The 23409-nt window shown below is 39.5% G+C and overlaps 1 protein-coding gene across 1 annotated transcript; it reads right to left on the bottom strand.

Moving 5' to 3' along the window:
* Window positions 1–1553: 1553 nt before the first annotated feature.
* MTFMT (mitochondrial methionyl-tRNA formyltransferase) lies at window positions 1554–21589 on the bottom strand. The gene is given in 10 exon segments (XM_023655384.2): window positions 1554–1814; window positions 1817–1979; window positions 3195–3277; window positions 4149–4227; window positions 10620–10711; window positions 13973–14048; window positions 15444–15546; window positions 17127–17249; window positions 19073–19282; window positions 21331–21589. Coding segments are annotated over 10 exon segments (1179 nt in total). The 5' UTR covers window positions 21552–21589; the 3' UTR covers window positions 1554–1785.
* Window positions 21590–23409: the final 1820 nt, after the last annotated feature.

The raw sequence follows: 23409 nt of genomic DNA, 5'->3' as shown, positions 1-23409 counted from the left end.
ATGGCTTAAAGAATGATAATAAAAAGCAATCATGCTCCCACCACCCACTTTAGGAACCACATTACCAAAACCCCCTGTAAGATAGTGTTCTTTTATGCCTCCTTGCCTCTGCACATACTAGAATGCCCTTCCAGGCCTTAGTGTGCATAGTGAACCCATCATTTGGAATCTCAGATTCAGCTTTACCTCTGGAAAGTCTGCATTGACTCCCTTAATGCTTCCATTATCCCTCCATTATGGCATTTATAACAGTCTAGTTGCTTACATATTTGCCTCCAGAGTAGATTTAAGATACCAAATATTATTTAATCTCTGAATCTCCAGCAACCAGCATAAAGGCTAGTTACACAGCAAATGTTCAATAAATAGGATTGATAAATAGGATTCAATTTGGGGGCTGGCCTCTGGCAGAATGGTTAAGTTTGTGCGCTCCACTTCGGCGGCCCAGGGTTCCAGTGGTTTGGATCCTGGGTGTGGACATGGCACCGCTCATTAAGCCATGCTGAGGTGGCATCCCACACAGCACAATCAGAAGGACCTACAACTAGAATATACAACTATGTAGTATGTAGGTGCCATGTCCGCACCCAGGATCTGAACCAGCGAAACCCTGGGCCACCAAAGTGGAGTGTGCGAACTTAACCACTTGGCCACGGGGCTGGCCCCTGGAGAAAGATTTTAACTGATAAGAGTCTAGGCAGGAAAAGCTGATATGTAACTGTCCATTGCACCTCCTTCCTTCTCCAGAAGTGCTTGACTTTCTTGGAGACACAGAAGATGAGTTTGCACAGACCAGATGCTCAATAACCTTTACTGCACACATAAGTTGAAGAATGTCTGCATCTTCCTACTTTAAGAAAACCCAGGGGGCTGGTCCTGTGGCCGAGTGGTTGCGTTCATGCGCTCTGCTTCGGCAGCCCTGGGCACGGACATGGCACCGCTCATCGGGCCATGCTGGGGTGGTGTCCCACATGCCACAGCTGGAGGGACTCATAACTAAAATATACAACTATGTCCTAGGGGGCTTTGGAGAAAAAGAAGGAAAAATAAAACCTTTTAAAAAAAAAAAGAAAACCTAGATGTAAAATGTGAATTTATAGTACAGATCAATGTGACAGAGTATTAAATATTATGTATGCTTAATACTTGATGAGAACTAGATGGTAGATAAATTTAAACAGCTGACTTTACTACTTGTTGAAAATCAGAAATGTAGATTAAATACTGCTGAAATGATAACAGTTAATGGTAAAAATTTAATAGGTGCAATTTTTTTTTTGTGAGGAATATTCACCCTGAGCTAACATCTGTGCCAATCTTCTTCTACTTTGTTTATGGGATGCCTCCAAAGCATGGCTGATGAGTGCAGTATGTCCACGCCCGGGATCCAAACCTGCAAACCTGGGCTGCCAAAGTGGAGCACATGGAACTTTCACCACCAGACGATGGGGCTGGCCCCCACAGGTGCACTTTTTAAAAGAACCTCTCTTCAGTATATATGAGCATACCAGTTAGCTGCACTTGCTTTTAGGGAAAGATGCAATCTCCTTGAGTTTGATATTATAGATAAAAATTTTATTTAAAGCTTCTTTTGTCATTCAAATAGAAAAAGCTGTTTTTAACTACTGTTAAACAAAAAGTGGAAAGTGAGGTAATTCATCTTTGACAATAATCTTCTCTTCCGCCAACAGTGTCATCTTCTTTGCAAGTAAAGGTAATTCCTTATAAATAAGGCTTTTAATAAATTACAAATATGTAGTAGGTTCTTGTCCATCTTCTTCCTAACTACTTAATGCACTGTTGCATAGCAACAATTTTTTTTTCTGCTTCTTTGTTGGAAGTCTGAGAGTCTGAAATCTGCATTGGCCTGGTTGAGCTTGGGAATTTTTCTGGTACCAGGGGTGCAAATATCCGTTGTAGAAATCAGTAGCTGTTAGTGTTTTCTTGAGCATCACTGATCGAACACCAATCCAGCCATCCTAAAGGGCAAAAGACAAATAGTGAACAGGCAGTGGTGGCAAAACTGGTGCTAAATTTTAGTTTACAAAACTTTTAATGTGAAAACAAATAAACCAACAAATCTTTACTATAGCCTAGCTGCAGATAGCACAGTACTAAGTGACATATATGATTCTTTGACTCTCAAAGTTTATTACCAAGGAGTGATAACAAATGTGCAGACCTATATAAGCCTATTTAAACACAAAGGGAGCAGAATAAGAAGGTATGTTATATTTCCAGAGTGCTTTATGGTTTTCAGAGTATGTCCAAGTATCTTATTGTTACTGGTCATCAAAATACAGCCGTTCTAAAAAGCAGGCACATCCAATATCACCCCCAGAGAAAACTGATTTTAGAAGAGAAAACTCATGCCCAGAGAGGGTGAGTGATTTGTCTGAGGTGACACACCTGGGGGACTCAAACTCGCATGTTCAGACAACCCCAGCTTCTTCTCTGACAGCAAACTCCAGATTTGCAATACAGATATATACAGCCACAGACAAGGACAGCAAGACATACACACCCAACGCTGTTCCAGAATAAGTTGGAGAGATGAAGGGAGGTTGATGTAGGAGTTCTGTATCTACAGTCTGTGTAGCTCAGATCAATCTATCACACATTTTAAATATACTTTCCTGAGCATGGAATATTGCACATAAACACTGCATGAAGGAAAATACCCAGGAAATGGAAGGATTGTGGAATACTTCTCAGGACAATGCCATGGTGTTATGAAACAATAATGGTTTAAAGTCATTTTAAATAGTTAAGAAATCTCCTAACCACTGTTCAACAGTAAGTAGGATACATGCACTGCAGTAATTCAGCTAGACACTTCGATAGGACGTCAGTATCTTTTATGATCGTCATATTAACAAGATGACGTTAATTAAACAACACTATTAATAAGAGGTTGTTAAATTGGATTACTGAGAATATTCAGGTTTCTTTTAAGACAGCACTAAAGTTATTGAATATTCTTTCATTGTTTGAGTAATAATAATGCCTTGGCAAAACAGCACTTTCAAAACATTATACTAGAGATTCTACTATTTCTTAAGAAAATTAAACTGTCCGTTGGCTCAATCTGGTGGACAGGCAGTTGAGTGAAGTCCCAACTAAAAATGATAAATAATATAAACTATAAACTCAGTACAACAAGTATGATAATTTGAAACTAAAGGAGAATGTACCTTACAACAAACCAGCAGTTTCTGTGAGTGTTTGTGGTATATCACCGATCCTGGAATAACAGCCTGTCCTGTTAATTTTGGATCTAAAGAATGGGGGAAAAATAAAAAAGATATGAGAGAGAGAATAAATAATCATGCAATTTCATGGCACTTCTTAAAAATCAAAACATCATGGGAAGCAGTACTAATGCTGGAGAAGACACATCTGCTGATGCCCCGACTTTGTAATCCAAAACTTAATGATGGAGCCATGGTGCTCTGTGTGTACCTCGAACCCAAAGGGAAGCTTTCTGTACACGTAAGAAGCTATGAGTCCTTCACCCAGTCTCCCAGAGATCAACCTAAAATGTTGAATCTTGAAGTTTTGACCATTTTGGGGAAAGAACTGTCTCCCTCCTAGAGAGAGATACAGGAGGCTTAGGATCTAAGGTGGCCCTTCCAATCCATGACCAAATCAGTCCCAATTCCTAGATCCTGAGGAACTCGGACACCCTCTGAACTATGCCAGTTCCCTCTGTGGCTCAGAGTCCTTCAGTCCACCATGTTGGGAGGGCACTGTTAGGCCTCAGAATGGATCTGTGTCACGAATGCTACACCTGGGCCTAAGATTCTCGCTGAGCTTCCCAGAGATTTTCATTATGATATTCACCAGAGTGAAACTAACCAAGTCATTTTGCACTCCCTGAAAATCTTAATGTAAGAAATCACAGATCTTAAAATGAGATAGTACCACTGCTCTGCCTACTTCCCAGGTTCTTATGATTAAATGAGAAAATACATGTGAATGGACACTGCAAAGAGTAAGACAATAAATGAACGTAAAGCATTATCATTATTGAACTGAAACAAACTAAAAGAATCCTTATTTTTAGTGTGTGACCTATGGTAAAAGACACATTTTCAAATACACTATAGTGAAAACATTTTCCATGTCAGCTATTCAAAAGTTAGTACCAGTGAGGACTGAACTATTAACTTCTACCAAATCCAGGAGTTTAATGGTATTATCCATCCAGAGTGTCTGCAACGGAATCTGCAAACAAAATTAAAGAAGGTGTGATAAAGAAATACATTCAGCCCCCAAACCCTTTTCAACTACTATTTTGTGTTAATCTGGTCTGATTTCTCTCCCAATTAAAGATGAATTTGGAACTCAGTCTCTGAATCTTATGGAACAGCACATAAACATGATCCTCTACATCAGCCTCCAAGATTTGTAAGATCTTAAACACTTTTAAAATCAATGTTTATATCTTTATTAATATTTCTAATTAAAAATATATGTTCATTATAAAAAAATGCAAGCATTACAGCAATTATGTTTAAAAAAATTTAGAAAGTCAAAGTATTCTGTACTCCTATTCCCAGAGGTAACCACTGTTAACAGTTTGATGTGTATTTCCTTGTATTTTTTCTACAAAGATTATTTCAAAAATCTAGAACATACTGTTCTGCAAGGAACTCTTTTTACTTAACCATAAACCATGGGCTCCTTTTCATCAGTACGTGCTTATCTATTTCACTCTTTTTATCTGCTGCACAGCATTCCATTTTATGACTGTACCATAGTTTATGTAACCAATACCTTTATGATGGACATTTCAGTCATTTTCAATTTCTTGCTATTATAAAATTTTTAAATGTGCTAATAAATAGCCTGGTAGATATACCTTTGAGGACTTTTACATTTCTGGAGAATAATGGTTTTTTTTAAGTAGACTACCTAGTTTAAAGAGCATCAACATTTTATTGTTAAACTGCCTTGCTAAGAGAAAAAAGAAAAAGACAACCTATTGCTGTTTATTATTAGTGGGGCCAAGGAGCATTGCATATATTTTCTTGCACATTTTATTTATTTCTCTGAAAACTGCCTATTTATACCCTCTACCCGTTTAAAAGAAAAACAAACTGAGTTGTTCATCTCTTTCTTATTAATTTGCAAAAGTGTTTTATATTTTTAGGAAATAAGCCCTTTAATTCTTGGATGTATTACGAATATTCTTCCAGTATGTTGACTTTTGAACTTGGGTGCAGTAATTTTTTTTTCCATGTCTAAGTTTTTTATTTTTATGGAGTGATATTTATCACTCTTTTCTCTCATGGCCTCAGTGGTTCATGTCATGCTTAAAAAGACCTACTCCAATGGGCCGGCCCCTTGGCCGAGTGGTTAAGTTCTCGTGCTCTGCTTCGGCAGCCCAGGGTTTCACTGGTTCGAATCCTGGGCGCGGACATGGCACCACTCGTCAGGCCATGCTGAGGTGGCGTCCCACATGCCACAACTAGAAGGACCCACAACTAAAATATACAACTATGTACTAGGGGGACTTGGGGAGAAAAAGCAGAAAAAAAAATTTTAAAAAAAGGCCCACGCCTCACTTTATTAAATATTATAAAAAAGTATTCAACTGTGTTTTTCCCCAGTCCTTTGTGGTTTTGTTTTTTCACATTTAAATTCTTGATCCCCCGAGATTTTATTTTCATTTTAAAAGGTAGGCCTCTCATGGCTAACCTGCTGTCCCAATGTTATTTACTGGCTAATCCATCTCCCCTTCCCCCGGTATGAAATGCCACCTTTATCACATAACACATTTCCAGTATACCTGACACCCTGCAACTTGATTTTAACTGTTAATAAAAATTAACACATGCCAGGAAATAAGTCCTGTCACATTTCTGAGTTAAATACATTTATTTTCAGACTTTCATTCAATCTTCTATTTCATAGATGACGAAAGTGAGGCCCAGAGAAATGCAGGTGTTTTCCCAGGTGAGACCCAGGTAGTTAGTGGCAGAGCCAAGGATCAGAATCTGTGTTTTCTCATTATCAGCTCAGTGCTTTTTTATGAGATTCCTTAAAGAAGACATTTAATTTCTAGAAGAGTTAAGTGGTTGCAAATATTTGAACATTAAATCAAAAAAATTAAATTTGAAAAGTTCACAAGTGTTCATAACCTTACATCTGTCAATATTGAAGAGGAGATTGGTACAACATCTTCTGTTGGTACAGTATCCTCTTCAATAACTTGCTGATTTATTTTTCTTTACCTGCTCCGAATAAAAATTATGAAATGATTTTCATATGTGTAACTTTTTTCTTTCACAGAACTCAAAATATTTTTGAAACATGTTTACTGACTAAAAAAAGATTTATATTTACTGAGAGTGATAAATATGCTAGGTATATAATCAGAATATGCAGTTCTTGTTCTTGAGGAGGTAAAGCTCATCTTCACCTTATCATCAGAGCATTGCAGAAGGGAAAATGATGGCGAGAATATAGTCATTTCAGTGTCTACCATCATTACTTGTCCAAATCATATGTTGGCAGGGATTTAAATTCACCGTTTATCTCCTTTGATCTTGACAGTTGTGGGCATGCTCATTAACCCTATTTTAGAGGTAAGAAAGCAGAAGCTCAGAGAAGATAAGGGTATTGCTCTTGGTTAGTAAATGGTAGCTCCAGGAATCAACTCTCACCTTCTGGCTCCAAGATAAGTACTCATTCTGTTACTGCACAAGCTTTTCTCAGTGGAGAGGAAAGGTGAACTGCAGAAGATAAGGATCATTATGTATGAAAGTAACTCTGTGTTTAACGTTGAGAAACTGTCAACTGTTTTCCAAAGTGGCTGCACCATTTTATGTTCCCACCAACAATGTATGAGAGTTCCAAATTTCTTCACATCCTTGTCAATACTTGTTGTCGTCTGTTTTTTAAATTATAGCCATCCTAATGGATGTGAAGTAGTGTCTCAGGACACTTTTGATCTGCATTTCTCTAGACTACTGAAGTTGACCACCTTTTCATGTGCTTATTGTCCATCTGTATATCTTCTTGAGAGAAATGTCTATTCAGATCCTGTGAGCATTTTCTAATTGGATGGTCTTTTTTACTGTACAGCTGTTAAGTTTTTTAATATATTCTGGATACTAGACCCTTATCAGATATATGATTTGCAAATATTTTCTTCTATTCTGTGGGTTGCCTTTTCACTTTCTTGATAGTGTACTTTGAAGCCCAACGGTTTTTAATTTTGAAGTTCAGTTTTTAGTTTGGTTGCTTATGCTTGAGGCATCACATCCAGAACCACTGCCTACTTCGAGGTCATGAAGATTTATCCCTGTTTTCTTCTAACAGTTTTATAGTTTTGGCTCTTACACTTAGGTCTCTGACATATTTTGAGTTTATTTTTGTATGTGGTGTGAGGTAGGGGTCCAAACCGATTCTTTTGATTGTGGATATCCAGTTGTACAAGCACCATGTGTTGAAAAGACTGTTGTTTCCTCATCAAATTGTACTGGCACCCTTGTCAAAAATCAACTGACCATAAATGTATGGGTTTATTTCTGGACTCTCAATTCTATCCCATTGAGCTATACATCTATCTTTATGCCACTGCCACACTGTCCTCGTTACTGTAGCTTTCTAGTAAGTTTTGAAATCGGGAAATGTGAGTCCTCCAACTTTGTTCTCCTTTGTCAAGATTTTTTGGCTATTCTGGGCCTCTTGCAATTCCATACAAATTTTAGGATCAGCTTGTCAATTTCTGCAAACAAGTCAACTGGGATTTTCATAAAAATTGTGTTGAATCTGTAGATCAGTTTGGGGAATAGTCCCATCTTAACAATATTAAGTCTTCCAATCCATGACCACGGAGGTCTTTCCATTTATTTAGGTCTTCTTTACTGTTTATTAGCTCTTATCTTTTAGGAATCTTTATCATTCTCTTTACGTAAGATTACATCATCTTCAAACACAGATAGTTTTACTTCTTCCTTTCCAATCTGGTTACCGTTTGTTTCTTTTTTCTTGCCTAATTGCCCTGGCTATAACCTCCAGTACATCCTTCTCTTGCTCTTGATCTTAGGGGGAAAGTTTTCAGTCATTCACCATTAAATATGATGTTAATTGTGGATTTTTTGGTAGATGTTCTTTATCAGGTTGAGGAAGTTCCCTCCTATTCTTAATTTGTTCAGAATCTTTATCTTGAAAGGGTACTGGATTTTCTCAAATGCTTTTTCTGCATCTATTGAGACAATTATGTGGCTTTTGTCCTTTATTCTGTTAATATGGTGTATTATATTGATTGATTTTTTTGTATGCTGAACCAACCTTGCATTCATGGGATAAATACCACTTGGTCATGGTGTATAGTCCTTTTTTATATGTTGTTTGAAGATTTTTGCCTCTATATTCATAAGGGATATTGACTTATAGTTTTCTTTTCTTGTGATGTTTTTATCTGGATTAGCCTACCTTGGATTTCATACTACCTGCTCCCTCTGCCTGGAATGCCCTTTTCCTGATCTTGGCATGGCTGGTTGCTATCGTCTTTCAGATGACAGCTTAAATGTCAGTTCAGAGAGGTATTCCCCATCTATCCAGTCTAAAATAACCTTCAGTTAGTCTATCACCTTATCCTATTTTTTTGTTTAAGATTGGCACCTGAGCTAACAACGGTTGCCAATCTTCTTTTTATTTTTTCCCTGCTTTTTCTCCCAAAATCCCCCCAGTACATAGTTGTATATTTTAGTTGTGGGTCCTTCTAGTTGTGGCATGTAGGATGCTGCCTCAGCATGGCCTGATGAGTGGTGCCATGTCTGCACCCAGGATCCGAACTGACGAAACCCTGGGCCACCAAAGCAGAGCACTCAAACTTAACCACTCGGCGATGGGGCCAGCGCCCCAAATTATCCTATTTTAATTTTCATCAAGGAACTTATCACACTATTTCTTATTTATTTGCTTATTTATTGTCTTTCTTCCTACACCATCTGTATCTCTAGCACCTAGAACAGTGTCTGACACATAATAGGCCTTTAATAACTATTTAGTTTAATGGATAAAAGAATAATAATAGGTATCATTTAATGAGTACTTACTCTGTGCCAGATACTGTACTAGATGTTTTATATACATTATATCAGCCCTAATTTCCCAATGAACAAACTAAAGCTCGGAAGTTAAGTACCCTTCCCAAGTCTACAAAGTTAGGAAGTAGCAGAGACAAGCTGGAACCCAGCTCTGTCTGGCTGTAAAGTCCCAAGTTGCTTTCCCTATGCCATTCTGCTGTAGCAGGAAAAGTACAAGGTTTGAAGTCACACAGTTCTGATTCAAAGCTTGACTCTCACTAATTAGCAATGTAACCTTGAACAACATTCCATAACCATTCACTGAGTATCTACTTTAAGGCTCAATTTCCTCAACTTAAAATGGGATAATACCCACAACATGCAATTGTGATCCTCACTGAAGAACTTGGCATGCTACAAATATTCAACAGCAGTTCTCCATTTTACCCAACATTAATAACAGGGAAGGGCCATTAAAAACCCACACAAGCTAGACCCAGAGTTTAAACAATACAAGAGGCCACCAACATGAAGGAAAAAAGCCAATAAATTTGTCAAAAGAATTGAGAATTTAACTCAGATATTTTAATGAGTTGTTACATTACAACTCCACTTTGTGTACCATATGTGGTAATCAAGGATTTAAGAATTCAATTATAAAACATGGGCCATAGGCAGAAAGACAGACTGGAAAAAGCGTGGGATTAGGACTTAGACGATTTAAGTTCATTAGTTAGTGACTAGGTACCCCTGTTAGTCACTTCATTTTCATTCCCTTAATCTATGAAATGGGATAATAGAACTTGGTTATGGGAAACTGCAAAATATGTATTTGAAAGTGATTTGTGAATTCCAAAAACTTAAAGTTTGAAGAATATTTTTTAAGTGAATATCAGATACACAAGAACTGAATGTAGTGACTCAAACAGAAACTTGTACACCAATGTTCATAGCAGCATTATTCACAACAGCCAAAAGGTAGAAACAATCCAAACATCCATCGACAGATGAATGGATAAACAAGATGAGGTATATACATACAATGGAATATTATTCAGACTTAAAAAGGAATGACATTCTGATACATAGCACTACATGGATGAACCTTGAAGACACTATGCTAAGTGAGATAAGCCAGACACAAAAGCACAAATACTGTACGATTCCACTTACATGAGGTACCTAGAACAGGCAAACTCATAGATACAGAAAGTAGAATAGAATTCATCAGGGACTATGGGGAGGGGGAATGGGAGTTACTGTTTAATGGGCAGAGTTTCAATTTGGGAAAATGAAAAAGTTCTGGGGATAGCGGTGATGGTTATAAAACAACGTGAATTTATTTAATGCCACTGAACGATACACTTAAAATGGTTAAAATGGTAAATTTTATGTTATGTATATTTTACCACATTAAAAAAATAGCCATTTTTTAAAAAAATGAATTTCAGGATTCTTAGGTTTAGTTTATGAGATTCATTCCTGAATAAAAATATTTCAAAGGTGAATTACACACGTGCACGCGCACACACACACACTCTCTTAGGTAAAACTGCAATGTGACTTCGAACTTACTATATTTCCTATGGCACGATAAAGTCTGAATATTTGCTCTGACGTTTGTTCCTCCCATTTTATACAGCTGGTACCAGCAGAAATCTTAGGGGCTACAAGATAAAGCCAATAGCAAGAATGAATATCAGGTTCCATGTCCATGAATTAATAAGTATTGATGCTGAAGAACAGATACAAGAGAATTCATTATATTATTTCCTCAACTTTTGAATATGTTTGAAACTTTCCATAATATAAAGGTAAATAAATAAATCATACAAGTACTAGAAGAAGACATGGGTGAATTTCTTTATAACCTGGGAGTAGAAAAATGACTGAACAATGACTCAAAATACAGAAGTAATTAAAGAAAAGAATGATAAATATGACTACATAAAAAACTTTTTCAAGACAAAAAAAATGTCACAAGTCAAAAAGCAAATGACAAACTGAAAGTACTTTTTAAAATTTGTATTACAGTGCTCTGTATCTGCTTATATAGATATAAATCTGTAAATATACATTTATGTAATCTTATAATAATATTAATATAATTAGATTATATTTAGGAGTACTTTATATCTATTATATAGATTTATTTATATCTATTATATAAAGTACTCCTAAAAACTGAGAAGAAAAAGATCAAGAAATCTGATAGGAAAATTGTCAAAGGATATAATAAACCGTTCCCAGAAAAAAGAAATGCAAATAGTCCTTAAACATATGAAAAGATCCTAACCCCCCTCACAGAAGTAATATAAATTAAAACTACTCCAAGATGCAGTTTCTTATCTATTTGATTAGGAAGTAACATGCATAAAGTTATTTTTAATGGCATTATTTGAAATAGCAAAAGACTGGACACAAATGCCCATAAATAGGGGCTCTGTTGAATAAATTATGATATATGCACACAAATGAGAACTAGACCACCATAAAAATAGAACGGGGGAAATCTCTTATTGATAGGAACTGATCTCCAGGATACACCACTGAGTGAAGAAAGAAAGGTACAAAAGAGTGTACATTTTATACCACCTTTTGTGGAAGAAAAGAAAAATCTGCTTAAAAATGTGTTTTTGCTAATTTTGATAAAAAGAACCAACTAGAAGGTGAAATCAGAAACTAAGGAAAATACTGACCCAGAGAAGGAGGGAAACAGGCTTGGAGGAGATAGGGATAGACGAGAGACTTCTCTGAGTTCACCTTCTCAAATTTTAACTTTTGAATCATGTAAATATTTTACATATTCAAAAAATTAAATTTAATCAGAGAGGAAAAAAGCAACTCTGAAAATTAAACACAAATGGAAAAAAATAAACCTAAGTATATATCAAACTAGATAACAAAACCACATGGAAAAAAGAATTGTCTCCAGAAAGTTTTGAACACAGTACTCTGACTGCATAATCTTAGCAGGATATATTCTAAGGACAAAAAAACCTGCAGAGAAATCTTAAATCTTACTCAGTAGTTTTACTTTTTGTAGTAATATTGGTGGCATAATTTTCAAACTATTTTATGCTTAGCAATTAAACAAATAGGTTAGTATTAATACAAAAAAAGATATTCAGTGTAAGAGAAAATACTCTAAGAAAAACTCTGTAATTTAAACTTTGAATCAGTAACAATATGAACTCAAGTATTATTTAAAAAATATAATGCCTAGCCTTGTCCATTGTCACCTTATCTTGGAACACATTGTTGTACGAGATAGTTTCTAAATACCACCCCCCACTAAAATGAACAAGGGAGAGATGGCTGATTCCAACAGAGGACAGAGAATTTACAAGGTGAGCCTGGGACATCTTATAATAGAAAGCAAGAAAGCACTCAAAAACTAATTGGCGTGGAGAAGTGTCAAAAAGATGCAGGAGCCAACTTTAAGGGGCTCCCACTGGCTAAATCTGGGACTACTTGAGCAGCATAAGCATTATGAATGTAACTAACTGTAAAACACAATAAAGGAGAATCCACGAGTCAAATGATAATTAAAAAAACTTGTTTACCCATAATTGAAGGCAATTGTGGCACCAACTCCTTACTCTAAAAATTGGTAATTAGAGAAAGGCTTAAACAATTATTCTGTCATTTTAGGATGAACTAAAATTCATCAATTGATGAGGAAAAGTTCTTCTTTACAGAGCAATGCCAACTAGTAAAGTAAAAGGAATTAGAAAATCACCATTTTGCAATCTCTAATGAAATAATTCATTCAGGGAAGGAGCATCAATCCATGCTAAAATTGTGATGTGAAAGGTTGTTAGGGAACAGGATATTTGCATGGTGCTAAAGTACCCCACAGATTACCTGCCAATTGCAAAGGGAGAAACACATCTTTACACTGGAAAGATCTGGTGATCACCACCTCAGCTAGGTGAGCAAACTTAGCTTACTAGCCTTGATGCAATCTGGCATCATGGCTTACTGATGTGACATCCTAAGCCTGGAGGAGACAGGGGAGAGACTTCTTTGAGTATATCCTTTTAACCAGTTTTAGCTTCTGAATCATGTAAATGGTTTACATATTCAAGAAATAAAATCATAGATAAAAGTAAAAAGCAATCCTTAAAATTAAAAACAAACTGGCACAAATATCACTAAAACACAATTATCATCTACGAAATATTCTTTCCAAAAACTTTAAGCCTGAATCCAATCAACCTTTTAGAACTTCCAACTCACAGGAAATATAAGGGATAGAAAAACAAGTTAAACAACACTAGAAGGAAACAGACAACTGGCCTGAGCTCTTCAAAGAGTCAATGACATGGAGGGAAAAAAAACAGTGGAGGAATTACTCTAGTTTAAAGAGACTAAAGAGACATAACAATTAATTACAATTATATCCTAGTTTGAAAAAATATACAGCTATAAAATATGTTTTAGACAATTAAGAAAATTTAAATGTGGACTAGATATTAAATGCTATTAGGGAACTGGACATTTTTCTTAAAAGATGTATGTTGAAGTATTTAGGGATGAAAGGTCATGATGCATACTTCTAAATGGTTAAGGAGAAATTTAAAAATATATACTAAATAAACCACATATATAGAGAGAGAAAGAAAATAGGACCAAATATTAATAATTGTTGACTCTGGGTGAAAGAGGTATTCACTGTCTTTTATCTCTATGTTTGGTACTTTTCAATATGAAGAATAGGAAAAAATTTCCAATCTTTCAAAAGGCTACATGTTAGGAGGGACAAAGAGAGCTTCCCAACCATTCTTTGGAAAAGGGCACACAAGTGGGCACTCAGTTGTCAGTCAAAATCAAGGGAAATTGCAAGTGAAGCAGGCACAGTGTTCAGATGCTATCAGGAAAAACAAACCTTAGGGAAGAGGTAAGAATCTGCAGCCCTTACTCACCATGTGTCACCCCCTCAGTTGGCTGCTGCCTTCTGTTGCTCAAACTTTCAGGCAAATTTTTCAAAACTGAAATAAGCTAAAAAAGGAGAACGTTATATATTCAAGATAAAAAGAACAAAAGCAGAAATACATTGCAATTCAGTACCATGAAATGAGCTACAGCTTTAAAAGAGCTGGGTGGCAGATAAGGCAGTAAACTGGCTTAAGCTGGGAGGATGCGTGTCTGCTGGGTAGAGCTTTAGTGGCGATGTTGGTCTCTGCAGAGTTCAGGTTACTGATCTGCCTCCAGAGGACGCTGAGCTTTGCCTGACTGTGCGAGCCTTCAGTGTCAGAACAGCCTTACCCGCAGCTATCCACACTCGCACCCCGCAGGGGAGAAGGCAGAGGAGCCTCACAGAAGAAGAGTGTGCTCTGGAGTCACACAGTTCCGGGTTCAAATCCCAGTTCCACCACCTACTGGCTGTGTCATTGGGGGAAAGTTATGTTACTTGTCTGTGGCCTTCAATGCCATCATTTGTAAAACAGTTCACAGCAACAGCTACCTCAAAGGTTTGTTGAGAAGGTAAAAAAATAAGCCTACAGAGCTATCTAGAACAGTCCTGGCACACAAACCAGTGCTCAGTGAACAACAGCTACTATTATAATAGCATTCCTGAGGGGAGTTGGGGGGAAAGTTTTCCTCTACAGAAAATTAACTAGTTCAAATGAAAATCATTAATCTGCTCATTAAGCATTTACTCAGACCCCACTGTATTGCAGATTCAATGAGCTACAAAACGCCACAGAGTTCATTTGTAGCTGGGGGGTCAACAGAATCCCAGTGTGTATGGATGCAAATGACTGGAACACAGGCACAGAAGTGGGGACAAAAGCTAAGAGTCACTTACAAAATGCTATAGGTGCCTTCTTTTTTTTTTTTTTTTAAAGATTTTATTTTTTCCTTTTTCTCCCCAAAGCCCCCGCGGTACATAGTTGTGTATTCTTCGTTGTGGGTTCTTCTAGTTGTGGCATGTGGGACGCTGCCTCAGCGTGGTCTGATGAGCAGTGCCATGTCCGCGCCCAGGATTCGAACCAACGAAACACTGGGCCGCCTGCAGCGGAGCGCATGAACTTAACCACTCGGCCACGGGGCCAGCCCCTATAGGTGCCTTCTGACAGGGACGAAAGGTCCGTCTATGAGACTAAGGAGAGTGAAACAGGGAAGAAAGAAGGCCTCACTGTGAAATGCAGGAGACCACGTAGGACCACGTGATTCATCTGAAAGCCTTTAGGTAACCACTCTGTGTAAATTCTCAAAGAGTTACATGAGATCACAAATACCAAGCTAATTTTTAGGAAGCCAAGGATAGAAATCACTTAAAAAGGAAAAAGGAAGCTTAAAATTACATATCATAAAATTGCTCTTTTCATCAGAACCACTTAGGAAACCTACTAAATGAATAAAAAACAGTGGGCTCTCAGAGGACTGTACCATGTTGGCACCCAGTCTTGACAGCACGGCTTCCAATTCCTTCGCGGTGCTCTTAGGTGGCACAGGAACCGTTTCCTGTTTGAGAATTGGACCTACATCAAACCTACCAAAAAAGGAAAAGCAAATAATAACAGGATTAGGGACGATTTCTTACTAACAATGTTTGTCTACATGAGTGTTTATATACCACAAGGATAGTTTACTCTTGGTCACGAATTTGACTGTTAGCCATTAGCAAGGGAGAAATGTCAGCATGAAAGGAGGGAGAGTAAAATCTGGCCTGTGCTTAGATTTTACACTTATTTTTTCCTCAAGGAAAAAGTATAAAGTTGGGTATCAGGGATTTAACTGCAATAATAGATAATGCTACCATCAGTAATAAATAGTATGAAAGAAATATTCTATTTGTATAATGAAAGCTTAGAGCAAAGAACTTATTTTCCAAGGAAGTCCCATTAGGAAATCCCTAATTATTTCTTTCTATATTTCCTTTCTAAAAGGATAAGAGTTTTGCCTGGATTATAATCATTGATGATTATATAGGTGCAAGTGTATTTGTATTCCCACAAATCGTACATTTTACATCAAGCTCTATAGTGGCCGCCAGCTTTTTTTAGAAATATGCTTTAGTTTGAATATTTAACTTTGTGGTTCTGTTAATTCTATTTTTAACTTATGAACTTTAAGAAAATATTGATTATGAAAAATCACAAATATTCACAAAAACAGAGTGACTACTCTAATGAATCTCCATATACGCATCACCCAGATTTTAAAATAATCAAAGTTTTGCCACTCTTGTTTCATTTACCCCACTCTCTTTTTTTCTAAAGTAAATTAAAGCAAATCCCAGATATTGAGTTGTTCTTGTGAACTTGAAAATTATTCTTTTCTTTTTCCTGTAAGATTGGCCCTTAGCTAACATCTGTTACCAATCTTTTTTTTTTCTTCTCCCCAAAGCCTCCCCCAGTACATAGTTGTATATTCTAGTTGTGGGTCCTTCTGGTTGTGCTGTGTGGGATGCTGCCTCAGCATGGCTTGATGAGCCGTGCTAGGTCCGTGCCCAGGATCTGAACCGGTGAAACCCTGGGCCGCCGAAGCAGAGCGTGCGAACTTAACCACTCGGCCACGGGGCCGGCCCCCTGAATTATTCGTTTCTAGGGGTACATTAGGTGAATAATAGGCAGAGGCTTAATACACTCCTGAAGCAACTTTAAATAATTGTTTCTTAGATTGTAAGTAAAATAAAAAACATTAAATGTTTAAGACAATTATATTACACATTGATATACAATATATTCTTACTTTAGATTCCAAAAATTATTTGACCATAGTTTGACCATAGAAACCCACGCCAGCAGAACTAAAATTCATAACTAATATACAAAAATCCATCTCTCATTTACACAATGTCTTTTATAGAAATCCAGTTGTTAATAGGATTTATTTCAATTAACAAGTTAAAAATTTCACAAGGGCTTTAAAGAGAGACTGCATAAATACCAAAACACATATGGCTTATGTTAGAACCCAGGAAAAAACAGAAAGGGTACAAAAGCCAAGGAAGGACTCTGGAGCTGGAGAAATTGGTGAGCACCATCCATTCATCCATTTCCCCCCCAAACAGACTGATACCAACATTCAAAATCACAAGAAGTCTCAAGAAAAGAATTATGCTCTTACCTTTTAGGTCTGATCTGCATAATCGTTACTCCAGTAACTGTGTCTCCGTGAAGCACGGTATGGATTATAGGGGCTGGACCACGCCACCTCGGGAGGCAACTGGGATGGACATTCAATATGCCACTGAGTTAGAAAAGGCAGAAATTAGCATGTAAGTGGGCTTTACCACTTAGTCACTGCTACCTAAAGTAATATGCTACTTTTCATCATTAAACTTTCCAGAAATTTTGAAACACTAACAGTTAATTCTAGCTTGTACCACCTGAAAAGGGAGCCAGAGCTAAGTTCACTCTCTTACCATAAGAGACCAATGAAACTCAATTAAAAACAGAGCAAGAACAACTATTCATTGTTCCAAAGATGTTCCACACAAGCTCATGATGTCTGGAAGTTTTTAAATAAAAACGAAACTATGTGAGAAGAACCATTCAAACTCTATCGTTCATCTCATGGATGATGTAAATTATATTTATAGTTTAGTTACATAATTATCCTCACTTCACTTAGTTTGCATACAGAATGCCTAAAACAAGCTTCTTGAATCTCCATCAAAAGATCTATTCACCTTTGCTGTTTATCCCAATACACTTATCACCCATTAATGAGCAATTTAAATAATTTACTAATCTGTCATTAGTTTAATGATGTCTCCATCAGCATGAGTATGCACTTAAGAGTGTGCATATATGAAAGAGTCTTATATTCTAAGTTCCACTGTTGAGCCCAGGCTCATTCATCCAACAAATACTGACTGAGCACAATCCACGTGCTGGCACTGTTCCGAGTGCTGGGGATACAAGCAACAGTGAACCAAACAGAAAAAAATTCTGCCCTCAGGCAGCTTATGTGCAAAGAGTGGAGATAAGCAATAAAAACCAAAACATGTAAAAAGTTTGTCAGATGGTGCTAACAGCTATGGAGAAAAACAAAGCAGAGAAGGGGATAGGAGTACTGGATGGGAGATTACAATTTTAAAGTGGTCAAAGAAAGTTTTACCAATAAGAAGACACCTGGGCAAGACATGAGGAGGTAAAGGAATAAGCCACAGAGATATATGGGAGAAAGCTTTCCAGGCAGAGGGAACAGTAAGCACAAAGATCTCGAGCAAGGTGAATGCTTGGCAGATTCAAGGCACAGCAGGAAGGCCAGTGTGGCTGGAGTGGAGTGAACCTGAGGAATAGTAGTAGGAGGTGAGGCCAGAGAGCTAGCAGGGGACCAAACCAAGTAGGTAGGTCCTTATAGGCCAATATAAGGACTTTGACTTGTATTCTGAGTGAGATGGAAAACCAGCAGAGAATTCTGAGCAGAGTGACATGATCCGACTTGTGCTTCAAAAGGGTCACTTTGGCTCCTAGACTGTTAAAAGGCTGAGAGGGCCAAGGACAGAAGCAATGGAAATAGCAACAGTGGAAGCGATGAGAGACAGTCCATTTCTAGACAGATTTCGAAGGCAGAGCCAAGAGGATTTCCTGATGGACTGGATGCGTGGTGTGGGATAAGGAATCAAGAATGACTAAGGATTTGGGTCCATTCAACTAGAAGGCTGGAATTGCCACTTACTAGATGAAGATTTGGGGAGGAGCAGGTTTTGGGCAAAAGTTCAAGAATGTAGTTTTGGACATCTCACATCTAAGGTGCCTATCAGACATCCAAGTAGAGCTGTGGAGGAGGCAGGGGGTATCCAGGGCCTGGAGTTCAGGGCGAGATCTGAACTGGAGGGACAAATGTGGGAGTTGTCAGCAGATACAGTATACGGAATTTAAATGATGGGGGTGAAAGCCCACAGATAGCGATAAAGATTAACAATTCATGCCACTAATATAATGTTTTAAGAGAAAATATTAAAGAAAGCAGAATTAGAGTTCAAGTTATTACACTTTAGATGCCAGGTCTGTATATAAAGACCAAGGTCTCTATTCCATTATCTCCTTATAAATAAAACTTACTAGGGAAATTTAAGAATAAGAGCCTCACTCAAAAGTCGGCCAAAGGAAGCCACCACTCCAACATCATATTCTCCAGACCCCACGTCTGGCCACTCGTACACTGGCAGCTGAGACTGGACAGCGTACTGCTTCACTGGCAGTCCTCTGGGTGACGGGGAGGGCACTGTGACCACTTCCAATTTGTCAATTAGCTCCTCCTCTTTGTTTTCCCTAAGTTGGAAAGAACGAAAGAAAATATGAGAGTAGTATGACAATGACTCAAAGCTAAACTACTTCACAGACCTCTACAATGTTTTTAGGATTAAATTCAGGAAGCATTCTGATAAATGAATAAAACTAATGCAAGTGAAAGACTGAGTTTTTATTTTTTATTTAATTTTAATTTTAAATTTGAAGAGCCACATGTGGCTAGTGGCTACTCTTTGGATAGCACGGTTCTAGAAGTTTCCCCTTGCAGACAGAAACATATACAGTACAGACATTTTACACAATTAGGATATAATATATACTGCTCTGGATTTTTTTTTTTCCCACTTAACAACACTATATGTGTCGCTAAGTGACGGGATCCGTTCTGAGAAACGTGTCCTTAGGCGATTTCCTTGTTGTGCAAACATCACAGAGTGCACTTACACACACCTAGATGGAACAGCCTACTACACAGCTAGGCTATATGGTACTCATCTCATGGGAGCACCGTTGTATACGCAGTCCGTCGTTGAGCGAAATGTTGTTATGTGGTGCATGATGGTATATAAGCTATGATGTGAGTCTTTTAAAACAATGGGTTAAATATACATTTGCTTGTATATGCATCGAACATTTCTAGAAGAAGAACCTGAAAACAGTGGCTGTCTCTGAAGAGAAGAACTGGGAACTAGGAGACAGGAGGAAGGAACTAACTTTTCACTGTATATCCTTTGAATCTTTTGAATTTTGTACCATAACCATGTGTTATTCAAACAATAAATGTTTTTTAAAAAACAAACAAAAATATATACCATGGGCATCATTCCATGGCAGTTCATGTAGCACTACCTCATTTTTTTTACCTGCTGCGTAGTATTCCAGTGCCCAGGGGCTGTTCATTTCTTTATTTAGCAGGTATTGCATCACATGTTAAGGAGTTAGGAGGAAAGGAGTAGATAGGAGGGCTCTAAAGAGAAAGTGCAGGAGTCGTGGAGCTGCCAAGGGAAGCATCAGCATAAGGGTCAGGATACAAGAGTGAGGGATGCGGGAGGCAACCTGGGGAAGGCAGCAAGTGGAGAGCGCATTATGCAGGATGTGCAAAGCGAACAAGTGTGAAGGCAGTGTTCCAGGGTGCGTGTACAGAGGGGAGTGTGTGGAGGGAGGAATATGATACAAGGAGATTGAAGAGGGAGTCAATAGGAGGGGCTGCTGTGAAGTATTTGTAGGGAAGACTTGACGGAGTGAGATGACAGAAACGAGCGTGGGGGTGCGTCAGGAAAAAACGGAGTGGGGAGATAAAAAATGGAGGTTGGGGGAAAGTACGCAGAGCGATATACACGGGTATAACCATCACCTACCATGGACTTTCAGGACAGGTTGGACCTCAAATAATTTTTTCCCAGGTTTGTTAAATTTTAGAAATACTAAATGTATACCAAGAGTTCTGATCTATAAATCTACTCATTTGGAAACAGTTCGTTTTTGGACTCCGTCCTCATCTCAGTCCCAGAAAACTGGGGAGGAGACGGGGAGCAAAGGAGACCTTGGTGCAGAGGGATGCAAGTACCTCGTAAGAAGCCCAAAGGATTGGAGGGTACAAGTTAGATGAATAGGAAGCAGTACGAGGAAATGGAAACGGGACTTTGAAGTCAGACCCCATTTTAGTCCCAATCAGCTCAGCTGATGACCTTGGGCAATCGCTTAACCTCTCTGAACTCCGGTTTCATTACAGGCAAAACGTGCATGGAGGTGGTGGGACTGGACGGAGATGATATATGCAAAGCGGCGAGGACGGGATTGGCTCCGCGGGGCGCCCGGTAGCGCCTGAAGAACGGACAGACAGGGCCCGGAGCGGGGGGTGTAGACCAGACGGGACCCGCCGGGCCGCCCTAGGGCGGACAGCCCGGTGCGGCGCCCCTTCCGGGCGCCCGGAGACGCCGAAATGTGGGCCCACACTCTCCCGCGCCGCCGCTTTCCCCGACAAGGAGTCCAAACCCTCGGGGTCTCCCGCAGAGGCTCGAGATAGGCGTCCCCAGCAGCCGGGCCCCCCCAAGCCCCGGCCCCGGTACCTGGCGGCGTGCAGCGCCCGCAGCGCCTCGCGGGCGAACTGGTCCGTGCCGAAGAAGAGCACACGCCAGGGCGGCCTCTCGCGGACCCGAGCGCCCCGGCCGTCCTCCCCGCCGGGGCACCCTCCGAGCCCGGCCAGCGCTCGCCACTGGGGGCTCGGCCTCCGTCCCGCGCCGCCACCGGCCGGCAGCCGCCCGCAGCAGCGACGAACCAGCACCCTCATCGCCTCCGCCGGCGGCCTGCCCTGCGCAGGCGCGTAGGGGTCGGGGCGAGCGCGCTAGGCCGGAGGGGCGGGGCCGGGGAGGAACCCCCCCGAGGGGCGGGGTCTGCCAGCGGCTAGGGGCGGGGCCTGTCTGACTGGAGGCGTGGCCAGTGTGTCGGAGCTGATAAAGGAAGTTTGACGGTTCGAGCGTCCTGGTGATTTTTGTTGCATTATTTGCTCGATTTAGCCAATCTCCCAAAAGAAGTCTTTTGGGAACAAATCATGTGTTTTCAGACAATAAAATCTCATTTATTTACGTGATTCTGTGTCATTTTCTCAGCCATTTTGATAACTAGTGCTTACTGCGTATTTACTATATGCCACGCTTTGGCTAAGCATTTTATGTTCAGTTAATCCTCATATCAACCATACAAGGTAGACATTATTACAACCGTTTTACTGAAGAGAATCTGAGGCTCAGTTGAAGTTAAGATCCTCACAGCCAGTCCACGTAGCTCCAAAGTCTGTGGTCCTAACCATTTGGCCATCGTGGCAATCCTATGTATTAGGCAAGCTAATGTCCCCATTTTGAGCCGGAGGAAACAGTCTTAATTATTTGCTATAGTCTCTCTGGTGAATCTGTGGGTTCCCTCCCACACAGGGGGATATCACAGAGGAGATTCTTAGGGAAAGTGGGCAGAGGAAGCTGTCTCCAGAAGACCTCTAAGGACCGTTAGTGCTCAGAGTCTGTATGCCTGAGGCCCATGCAGTGGCCTTCTCCTTGGGTGTGGTCACACATCCTGGCTATAGAGTGGAGACCAGATTCCTTTCTAGCCTTACTCTCACCACCTTTTCCCGTCATATAGTCTTAGACCCAGCCACTGGGACCAGTCCTTTTTCCTAAATTATGAGCTCTGCACATCTCTGCTTCCCTGCCTTTGCTCATGGTGTCCTTCCTCCCCTCCCCTCCCCACCTCTCTTCCTCTCTAAATGCTATCCATTCTTCAGTGCCAAGTTCAGACATCCTCCCTGAAGCCTTGAGCTCTTGCCTGCATGGATTTAATGTCTTTCTCCATGTGTCTCCTTCATGCTCTGGGGGGACCTCTGCTTCTCATATAGTCTGGAATTATTGAGGGAACTTGTCTAGTGTCTGCACAGACAGTGACAAATGCACCTGTGTGTTGAATAGAAAAGAGAGAGGCAAAGAGGAAGAGAGAGGCTGTATTTCCAGTGAGTCTGCTCATCTGATCACATACGAGAAGGAGAGTGAGATGGGACCCCAAACCTTCTACTCCTGCAGTCAAGTTCTCTTCCAGTATCTTCTCTTAGGGTAAGTGCAATATGATTCTATTTTTTTTAAATGGTCTTTTTCCATATAACACGACCTATAAATGCAACCCAAATGGTCGTTTGCATTTTCACCTTAGAATCTGGCCACTAACTAAAGTGTGACTTTTTATATTTGTGTTTATGTCATTTCTCTTCTTGAGTTAGAGAGCCTGAGTTATGCTACCTTTAATTTTCAGTAGCCCAAGTTCTCCACAGGTGGCCTGCCCCCTAGAGTGGCCTTGTTGGCATACAGCACCTTCTGCCCCCCACACAGCAACTGCCTAGTCTGAGGGGCCGATGCCAATCTGTTTTCTTTCCTCCACAGAGCTGCCTCCTATCATTGACCATTGGCCGTTAAAATTACATCTAATTTTCTAGGGATGGTCTTTTGATTTGCAGCAAACTTCTTTAAAAAAAAAAACTAAACATGGGGGTGCCCACCTGGTGGCACAGCAGTTAAGTTTGCAGGCTCTGCTTCGGCGGCCAGGGGTTCGCAGGTTCGGATGCTGGGCATGGACCTATGGGCTGCTTATCAGGCCATGCTGTGGCA

The sequence above is a fragment of the Equus caballus genome, chromosome 1, assembly GCF_041296265.1.
Source record: "Equus caballus isolate H_3958 breed thoroughbred chromosome 1, TB-T2T, whole genome shotgun sequence".
NCBI lineage: Eukaryota > Metazoa > Chordata > Mammalia > Perissodactyla > Equidae > Equus > Equus caballus.
Note: the sequence above shows the minus strand (reverse complement) of the source record. Positions and strands in the feature narration are given on the sequence as shown.